This window comes from Urtica dioica, chromosome 7 (assembly GCF_054948205.1).
Source record: "Urtica dioica subsp. dioica isolate 48M chromosome 7, U.dioica_male_clone48M_v1_H2, whole genome shotgun sequence".
Classification (NCBI taxonomy): Eukaryota; Viridiplantae; Streptophyta; class Magnoliopsida; order Rosales; family Urticaceae; genus Urtica; species Urtica dioica.
In genome coordinates, this window is record NC_142762.1 from 36,723,501 (window position 1) to 36,734,352 (window position 10,852).

General features: G+C 34.9%; 1 protein-coding gene across 1 annotated transcript; it reads left to right on the forward strand.

Moving 5' to 3' along the window:
- The first annotated feature begins 2,911 nt into the window (after nt 1-2,911).
- Nucleotides 2,912-6,797, forward strand: VND7 (vascular related NAC-domain protein 7). Its single transcript, XM_089620145.1, has 4 exons — nt 2,912-3,161; nt 4,396-4,587; nt 5,109-5,380; nt 5,919-6,797. The coding sequence occupies exons 2-4, from the start codon at nt 4,428-4,430 to the stop codon at nt 6,414-6,416; spliced, it is 930 nt and encodes a 309-aa protein (XP_089476271.1). The 5' UTR covers nt 2,912-3,161; nt 4,396-4,427; the 3' UTR covers nt 6,417-6,797.
- The last annotated feature ends 4,055 nt before the right edge of the window (nt 6,798-10,852 follow it).

The following is a 10,852-nucleotide window of genomic DNA, read 5'->3' on the forward strand; positions in this document are numbered from 1 at the left end:
TGCATTATATATCATTATATATACTTTTGTTTTTCTCTGAGCCTTCCGTTGTTTTATTTTTGTCTTAGGGTTCAGGGTCTAATTTATTTTTAAAAAAATTCGAATGAAATGGGTCCAAGATCATAGCTCTATAGAAACTAGATATAATAATTAATTCTCTAACATATAATAAGAAGAGCCTATAGAAGCTATCATTCGGGTGATAAAGAAAGGAAAATCTGTGGTTCCCATTCGATAGTGTAGTAAAGACTAAAGAAGAGCCTTTTCCATCACGTATACATTTTGTTTTTATAATTTCCTTCTTCAAAAATACCAGTACCATAAATAAATTAATGTAAACACAAAAAGAGCATTTAGCTTTTGCCCTAGCGAGAAAAGGGTACTGTACTTTTAATTTTAAATAAATATAATATAAAAAAGTGTGTGAGCCCAACCGCGCAACTATTGACACCTAGAGATAATAACAATATTAGTTATGAGTAGTTTTCGTAAGAAAAGTACCAAACTTACAATATGTCGATGAAATAAGGATGTATAATATATATAAAAAAGAAGCAATGAACAAGTACTTGTTAGCAGGGACGAAGTGATGAATTATCGTCAGGACATCTCACAAATAATATAAATTTATAATGTTATATATATATATATATATTTTATAAGGTTGATAATATTATAGATTGTATAAATATTTTAATTTTATTAAAAAATAATGATTGATTATGGACTTAAAAAAATACCAAGCATATACAGATGAAAAATAAATAAATTTACGTCAACATATTTTTGTATTTAGTTTTTTTTTTAGAAACGTATTTAGTTTGATTTTATTCAGACTTCTTTGAATCATATAGAGGTATGTATAATCAAATGAGAGCCTGATATATAAAGCAATAAAAGAAAAAAAAAATGGAAACAAATATGTGTATAGAAAATATAAGGAGTTTGATAATGATATATGGAGTTTAAAATGATTGATGTGACTAATTAAGGTCTTCAAAAACTAATATTTTACTATACTTTCTTTTTATTAACACATATGTAAGTCAATTAGATCCTAATTAAAAACATTTTGAAAAGAATACTTATAATAACATAATTTTAAAATTGAGAGGCCGGGGGCTATAGAGTAATTTGACGGTGTTAAATAGGACCAAGCTTCGTGTTAAATGAAACTGGCAACGTGATGAGAAAGCCGTTATATTAAAAACTTTGTGCACGTTCTCGTTTTGATATAAGAATCCTAGAATGCTCTCTAAAGATAAATCTTTAACCAATCAATCTCATCTTGAGCTTACTTGAATTCCAAAAAACTGGATTAGATAGCGCATTTGTTTTGTTTGTTAGTTATTAATTTCTAATACTATGGTAGGAATTATGTACGTCCCATCTCAAAATTTATTGACAACAAAAAAAGTAACTCAGTAATAACTTAATAGATTCAGATTGATCATATTGAATTGAATATTAAAGAATTGAATCAGTTACAGGTTTGAACTTACTACATGCAGAAATCAAGTCAAGTATAATAATGGCTGTTAAAACTATTTTAATAAATAATTTACTAGTACTCTTATAAATTTTGCTAGTTCTCATTCTCTTTTTTATTTTTTAGTACCAACGGACAATGTGTTACAGATTAGTTTTGGACAAACTATAATATACTTTATTTTATTATATAATTATAATATATTTTACAAAAGTATTGTTTTCCTCTCATCAAATACAAATATCATTTATACAAACCAAACAAAAGTTTTAAATATAAGCGATATCTACCTAGGGCGATATCTAGGTTTTTGAAGAGTCCCAGAATGATATTTATAATATAACTTTTAGTTTTAAAATATCGTCCAATTTTTACAAAATTCGTGAGTCGAATTGTTAAAATTCGGCAATTTTTGTTCGATTTTTATGAATTTATTTTTTAAATAAAATTTTAAATTATTGCGAAATATGTCTACTAATAAAGAGATAGAGATGACATATCTCTTTTTAATTTTGAATTATTGTTAACATAGAGCATTTATAAAGAACATGTCATTATGCCTAATATTTTCAGATCAAGTCTCATCTTCATAATATATATATATATATATATATATATATATATATATATATATATGAATATATTGTAGGAACTCAAATATGAACACTAATATTATCATTTCAAAACAAAATAGAATTAGTATATGTTAGGTTTTTTATTTTGAAATATATATACATATATTACTATTTTATAAGATTTTAGTCGGTATTTCCGCCGATAATCGGTATCTCTGTAAATTTTTAACCGGTTTGTCGGTAGTAATATTTAAAATATCTATAAAAATCTATGTTGATATCTCAATCGGTAACCGATATCTCAATAAAATCTGACTATCGGTATTTGATCGATAATGGTATTTGAACCTTTGATACAAACTAACTTGGTGGGACCCAATACAATATAAGGGGAAACATAGGAGAGGTGCACCAATCATTAGCTAGTTGACAAGGACAGGCTGGGGGAGTCCGACGTGGAAGGACACGTGTCCGGATCCCAATGGAGCCAAATGGGAAAGGACGGCGCACCAAACCAGAGAGACAAAAGAGGACCTGGATTGTGGGACGAGCTAATATCTCAAGAGAGGTCATCTTCATATCTCTGTCTGTGTGGGGGATTTTTTTTTTTTTTTTGTCCTTTATTTATGTTAGAAAAAGGGTCACTTATATTATATTGGTTAATTATGTTAAAAAGGAACAGAATGTTTCGGTAAAGAGTGGAAAGTAATCTTAGTACACACGAGAGAGAGAGAGAGATGTGGTGCGGTGGCGTGAAAACTTGATGTCACGCCGTCCAAACAAACCTTTGAACCCAATCTGCCAACCCACGCGCAATCACTAAGTACCTCTCTCTCTCTCTATCTAATTTAATATGACTTACCACTCTGTCCATATATAAATACATTTATTATGATCACCGAACAACACACAACAAACATTAACAACAAGAACTCCATCTACAATTTGTCTTTGCTCTCTCGTACTTCTCGCCCAAGAATACACCAACTCGTTCTCTATTCACATCACGACAGCTCTTTCTCTCTCTCTCTCTCTCTCTCTCTCACAGGTTTTGGGGCAGTTTCTCTGATCATCAGCAACGTAATAGTCTTGAATCTGTGAGTACTCGACACCAATAAATCTTTTCAACGATTTTTTTTTCTCCTTTTGAAAAATAGACGTATTCTATTAGGTTAATCCAGCATTTAAATTCTCAAAGCTAAATCTTTTTTGTTTTCATTTCGTCTTCAGTGGTAATGGTCATACTGTCAAGAATGTTTTTTTATTTAATAAACACTGTCAAGAATGTTTACACATCGTAGAATAGTTTCTAGATATCTCTCGGAACATAACACTCGTGTGTATGCATGCGTGACGCGACAAAACATTTTTTTTTCTCCTTTAATTGTTTCTGTGGTCACTGTACACTTCTGTCTTGTCTCGACTCTCGAGTATTAAAGTCTTCTGTTAATTTATAATTAAACAATAATGTTTCAAGAGACATTATTAGTATTATTGGAAAAGAAAATCTTGGCAAGAATTGTGGGCGTGACATGAAAAAGAATAAAAATGTGAAAAACCCACCAAAACATCAACATGTGTGTGTGAGTGAGTGAGAAAGGTCAGAGAGTGCACTGCACTCCAAGAAATGTAATATGCTTTTGCCAGCAAAGTCAAGCTTTTCGGCCAGCTTTTATTTTTATTTTTTTGGGTCATCTTTTTCCAATATATGCTTTTTGTCTAGAGTTGATCATGAAATTCTCGAAGCTATATAGCTCTAGGCTATGGTTGCAAAGCTTCATGATAATTATACTATGACATAACGTACATATCAAAATTCGTATTTGATTTGAGTAGCTGAAAACAGTAGTAGTATATATGTATATCTGGTGTAATATACACGATCAAGGGATCTATATATGTAACAAAACATGATGATCGTCTTTTAAAATTAATGTTTAATTATATATAGCTAAAGCTCTATATACGAACGATAAATACGAGTCATGTCTATGTACTATAACTACTTTTATAATGGCCAACATGCATGCATGGTTGGAAAATTCAGTGTTTTTGTAATTAGTGAGATATAACCTAATCCACTGAAATTGGAGTTGATAAATATGGTGCACTCGAAAGAAAAAAAAAATCTATTTCAGTGGATTATCGGCTCTACATTTTTTTTTATCAAGATTATTGGCTCTACATAGAACACTAATAAGTGGGTTGTGTTAGTGTGTGTGGTCAACAATTGACGACATGTTGCTCATTTTTGTTCACATATATTTTCAATAATTCTTCTGATCATGATCGTGTGATCTCTAATATTGCTTTCACTTGTCTATTTCTCAGAGGAGAGGATATATATACATATACATACAGCAATGGAAATGGAATCTTGTGTCCCACCAGGCTTTAGGTTTCATCCCACAGAAGAAGAGCTTGTGGGATATTACCTCAAAAGAAAGATCAACGCACTCAAAATTGATCTTGATGTGATTATTGACATAGACCTCTATAAAATAGAGCCATGGGATATCGAAGGTATTTCTTTCTAGATAATTCGAACTCTTATGGGTAACCACTATATGTTATGACTTTGTTTGTGACATGTTAAAAAAGAAAATTTGTATGCATATTTTTTTTACTCCCTCCTAAATAATATAATTGAGCTTGCATGCTATCATGCTATAACATACTGATTTACCACTTTGCAAAAAGCAAAAAAAAAAAAAAAAAAAAAAACGAAACACACACACCCATGTAATGCGACACGCTTACATGTATAATTAAAAGAAAAATGCAATTTTGAGGATTCCTCTTTTTGAAACTTTTTTTTTATTATTATTTGAAAATTTTAGTATTATTCCACGTTTTCCGCATTTATATAAGCTCGTTTACGTAGTTATTTGACGAAAAATATTTAACAAAATATATATCGGAATTTTACCTTACTGTACTAATTAGCGCTTTTGCGTATAATTCTTCTAGCTAGAAAAATAAGGATAATAAATTTCCCAGCGAAGAGCTATTAAACGTGCATGTGTTTTCCAATGTGGGCACAGCGAGGTGCAAGCTAGGGTACAGTGAACAGAACGAATGGTACTTCTTTAGTCACAAGGACAAGAAGTACCCGACCGGAACGAGGACCAACCGAGCCACGGCTTCCGGGTTTTGGAAGGCCACGGGACGAGACAAAGCCGTGCTTTCGAAGAACCGAATAATCGGAATGAGAAAGACCCTCGTCTTCTACAATGGCCGCGCCCCCAACGGACGCAAGACTGATTGGATTATGCACGAGTATCGCCACCAGACTTCCGAGCACGCTCCGCCACATGTTAGTATATATATATATTCTATATTCTGTTTTTATCACTCTATAAGCATTTACTTATAGCCGTAAAATAACGGATATTTTTGTCGTAAAAACTATATAATTTTGAGCTTTTGACTATGAACCAAAATAGACAAAGAAATGTCCTTGTACTATTTTTCGTACGAACTATATAATTTTGAACTTTTGACTATGAACCAAAATAGACAAAGAAAGTATCCTTGTACTAGAGGAATATTTAATTTCATCATTAAGAAAAAAAAAGAAAATATATATAAGAGATGTTTTTTTTTTTAGTTTGACTAAAAAAAGTTCTTATACTATTTGAGTTTGATTAAACATATATAATGTAGATTTTTCTATGGGGCAAACAATTTCCATAATTAGTTGCGAAAACTATCGGTGTAGTATAGGCTCTATAATCTATACACACCTTCATCTTGTATATACATATAAAGGAATCACCTTCATGAGTAAGATTTATATATTTTTTTAAAATATATATGACTAAAAAAATTAACATTATGTTTAATATGTACAGGAAGAAGGATGGGTTGTTTGTAGGGCATTTAGAAAGCCAATCCCTAGTCATCTCCAACGACCAGGCTATGATGCTTGGAACAACAACAATCACGCTTACTATCAAAACAACAACAACAACAATATGTTGATCAGCAACTATCAGAGTAACAATAACAACAACAATCAAGCTTCGAGTAGTTACCCCAATTGCTACGCCTCGGCTCAAGAACTTGTCTCTAATAACAACCCTAATTTCTCGGATGTCCAATCCTCTCTCCACGAAGCGCTTCCACAGCTCGACAGCCCGTCTAACTCTGTCTCGGCGAGTTTCGGGGCCAATGAAAGAGACAGTCAAAGCCAGTATATTGACTGGAAAAACATAGACGATTTGCTCGCTTCGCAGACGGACTATCCGGTGCCTTTTCCCGGTGCTGATATGCCGTCCATATCGCCTCAAAGTTATCAGCAAGAAGAGGCACAAGGCCAGCATTTTCTTGGGTGCTTTCCAGACTTTTAATGAGGTGTACATACGTATATATATATATACATACATTACATACGTACGTACGTACGGTTGTTTTGGTCACATGCAAAGATATTTGTTCGAGGAAGAAGGTGAACTAGAGAAGAAAGGGAAAAGGAGAGAAAAGATTATGGTCAAATTTTCTCTTTTAATAATCAGTTAGTAGGAACAAGATTACTTATGGTGTATGTTCAGTTTTTTACGTGTCATATATATGCACAAGTTTAGCATGTGTACTAGGGAAACAAAATTGAAACTGTTTAATTATGTGTATAGGGTCAAGCTCACTCATAATTAAGTGAGTTTTTTCCTCGTCAGTTTTTTTTTTCTTTCTTTTAATTTTATCAACAAAATGTAAAATAGATTTACGTAAATGTTAGTCTTACATGCATACATCTTAAGATTTAGATACCATGTAACTGAAGATATTGCTTTTTGTATAACTCTCCTTTCCATTTTCGGTTAATTTACATCCAATTATTAATAAGTCTTAGTTCGTATCTATCCATCGTCCGAGATATAATATGTTACAAGTTGCTTTTCCGGTCACTTTGAATCGATAACAAAAGTTGTAGATTATACTAACTCGAGATTTAAAGAGCAAAAAAAAAAAAAAAAAAACTTTGCCTCAAGTTGTTATCAGCTCTTGGAGTACCACTTAATTAATAGCTGCGATGAGTTACCAACATACACAAAAGTTGTTCTGCAACCGATACCCATAAAAGAGAGTAATTTATTTAGACATATATCGAGTACCCACGTGAAAAAATGTATTTACTGTGTTTCGTGATGTTTCTTAACGATATTCTTAACCCGATATTCTTAACAAGTTATTGAACATCAATTAATTTACCAGAGTACACTACTACAAATACAGTTTTCCGGTGCGGATGACTTTTGGGTGCGACTATTCGCACCTAAAAGTCGCACCAAAAAGACTTTCAGGTGCGAATAGTCGGACCCAAAAATCAATTAAGCGCTGAAAAATTTTCGCGAATTTTTTTGAATTTGGGTGCGACTAGTCGCACCCAAAAGTTTTAACACACTTTTGGGTGCGACTTAGTCGCACCCAATACTTTCTCCAAAGTATTAGGTGCGACTAAGTCGCACCTAAATGATCTAAAATTTATCCGCGGCCAAACTTCCCCCCTTTTTTTTTACAAATGTCATTGGGTGCGACTTTGTCGCACCCGAAATCACTGAGACAAGTCATTGGGTGCGACTTTGTCGCACCCAAAGACACCTTTGGGTGCGACAAAGTCGCACCTAAATTCAAAACTCTTTATAAACCAGCAGCTCGACGGGTTTTCATTTAAACACAAAAAAAAACCTAAAACCTCTGCGATTTCTCTCTATCTCCCAGTCTCTCCTGCTCTCCCACCCCGTCGCCGCCACCACTCCGACCGCCACCACTACGCTCCTCCGACCGCCGCCACGACCCTCTTTCTCTCAGCCTCTGTCACGAGGACCGCCGCGCGCCACTACCCTCTCTCTCTCCCACCCCGTCGCAGCCACCACTCCGACCGCCACCACTACCACTCTCTCTCATCCTCCAACCGCCACCACTCCGACCGCCACCGCCACCACTCTCTCTCAGCCTCCGACCGCCACCACTACGCTCCTCCGACCGCCGCCACGACCCTCTTTCTCTCAGCCTCCGTCACGAGGACCGCCGCCACTACCCTCTCTCTCTCCCACCCCGTCGCAGCCACCACTCCGACCGCCACCATTACCACAAGGTGAGAATCTCTTACCCGAAATGAAAATTGAAAAATTAGGGTTTGAGATTGGAAAATTTAGGACGAAATTAGAGAATTAAGGTTTATGTGAACTTGTATTTGGGGGTTTTGATTTTCTGGACGTGTTCGGATGTTCATGGATTGATTCATGCTTGGAATTGTGGTTGTTATTGGTTTTTGAACGAGTTTGGACGTGATTTGGTATTGGCTGTGAGACTTGGCCGTGTATGTTGTTTTTTTGGCCGTGTGTAACTGAGTTTTATGGATTTTGTTTGGCTGAGTTTGAGTTTCAGATATATTTGTGTCAGATTTCTGCATTGCGTAGTGAAGATAAATGATTCTATTCATGCCATTTTAGTTCTAATAATATGCATGTTTCTTATCCTATGATTGATTGAGCTCGGTTGATGTTGATTATTACCTGGATTTGTGAATTTGAAGTCGTTTATTTGGAAATTTCTTGATTTTGGCCGAAATTGGAAAAATTAGGGTTTTGGATGTTTGATTTGGGGTTTTTCTTTTTGTTTCAGTTGGTTTGGCGAAACCCAGGCAGCGACGCCCACGAACTCCCCGTCGCAGCACCGTCGTGCCTCTCGCAGCCTCGCCGTGCTCAAGGATTGGTTTACAAACAGAGGAAAATGTTCAAGGATTGGTTTACAAACAGAATTGGCGGAAGTGGACGAGGAGGTAGCAGCAGTTCTGGAGGAAGATTTGGCGGAAGAGGGAGTAAAATGTTCAAGGATTGGTTTACAAACAGAGGAAAAGGAAAGGGAAAAGAATGAACATTTATTTTAATTATTTGTCGTACATTATAATAATTATTGTAATCGAACAACAAATGGTTAGTTTTTATTATGATTATAAATATTAATTAATGAATTTTCTAATTAATAAACTATTTAGTTATTTGATTACAATTATAGAATTCGTAATTAATGAATTTCTAATTAATAAATATTAAATAATAAATAAAAAAAAAAACTTAAAAACAACTATCGGGTGCGACTAGTCGCACCCATAAATTTGGCGGGTTGTCCAATGGGTGCGACTAGTCGCACCCAAAGACTTGGCGCGAAGGCCATTGGGTGCGACTAGTCGCACCCAAAGACTTGGCACGAAGGCCATTGGGTGCGACTAGTCGCACCCGTTGGTCTACCCGCCAAATTTTGGGTGCGACTAGTCGCACCCAATGGCCTTCCCACGGACTTTTTTGCACATTTTTTCTGACTTATGGGTGCGAATATGGGTGCGAATATCCGCACCTAAAAGTCGCACCTAAAAATCATGACCATCGGGTGCGACTAGTCGCACCCACGACCTTTAGGTGCGAACTTTCGGGTGCGACTTTGTCGCACCTAAAGTCGCACCTAAAGGTATCAATGGGTGCGACTTTCGACCTTTAGGTGCGAAAAAAGTCGCACCCAATGCTGTTTTTTGTACTAGTGGTAACAATTAAAGCCGTAAATAAAGAGACCAAAAAAATAGCAACCTAGTTTGGCAAATCATACTTACATCTGGAGGGTTGCGATCCCATTGAAAATGAACTTTGCTATTTGTAGAATACAAGTACAATCAGTCCAATCTAAATGATCATGTTTCTGGTGTGCTACTTCAAAACTACCTCAGTGAATTCTGGCTCAGGCTCACCCCTAAGACCGAGTATCCTCAATTCCACTGCAACACATTCACCAAGTGGCTGATCAACGTTTATAACCGTACGTGATCTACAATACCACAATTACAAAACCCAACTCTGTCAATTGTACGAATATCGGCAATAATGAACATGAAAAAATTGAACCACACAAAGAACAAATGTTTTCGCTCAAGAACTCTCACAAAAACTCCAAGTCCGTAAAAAGACTCCTAAAGGCAGACTTTCTCTTTTATAGGAATCGAAACCTAGCTATTGACGCGTTGCTAGCTAAGGTTTCCCAATTTGATCGCCAAATTCTGATTCGGTGGAGAGAAAATCGGAAGCGAATCAAATAATATAATAGACTTGCGCTGAATATCCACAGAATCGGATCTGTCAGGATCTTTGCCAAACAACACATGTCACAACAAGATGTTCTAACATCATAGTGAACATCTTGAGACAGTTTTGCCTAAATACAAAAACAGTCAATTTATCGTAACAACACCACGGATATATTGAAATATCATTATCGACGTATACCGTTCAAAAATAAACAAAGAGATATCAATTACTTTTTTTTTTTTTTACAGATAACACAATTAAAAAAAATAATAAATAAATATATATATCAATCAAGATATGAGACTCGGAAGTCCGAATAGCGTATCACTTAAAATACAACTAAGAGCAACTCCAATGCAAGTGTCAAATTTTTGACACATCAACAAAATTTTTTATTTTTTTATTTTTATAGCCATATCATTTTTTAGCACATTATGAAAGAAACACTCCAACGTGAATAGCACCCATAGTTGTCCAAAGTGGATCCCACTTTATCACTTTTTGTGTTTGTTGATAGGATTGTGGTATATTTAATTGTTTTATTGAATATTTTGCACCATTGCTTTGTAGGCCCCAATTGTTTTCAATGCAAAGGCATCTTAAAATACTTGCCACTTAAACTCAACATAAGCATGAACACTCTCTATTTCTTCTCGTTAGAGTTGCTCTAAGTAACGCTCGTAAAATGTTTTAGTCATATAAGTATAACT

Coding starts and splice junctions, on each gene's coding strand:
- VND7 (XM_089620145.1), top strand. CDS start 4,428: ATGGAAATGGAATCTTGTGTCCCACCAGGCTTTAGGTTTCATCCCACA. Junction 4,588..5,108: donor AGAGCCATGGGATATCGAAG/GTATTTCTTTCT, acceptor ATGTGGGCACAG/CGAGGTGCAAGCTAGGGTAC. Junction 5,381..5,918: donor CCGAGCACGCTCCGCCACAT/GTTAGTATATAT, acceptor TAATATGTACAG/GAAGAAGGATGGGTTGTTTG.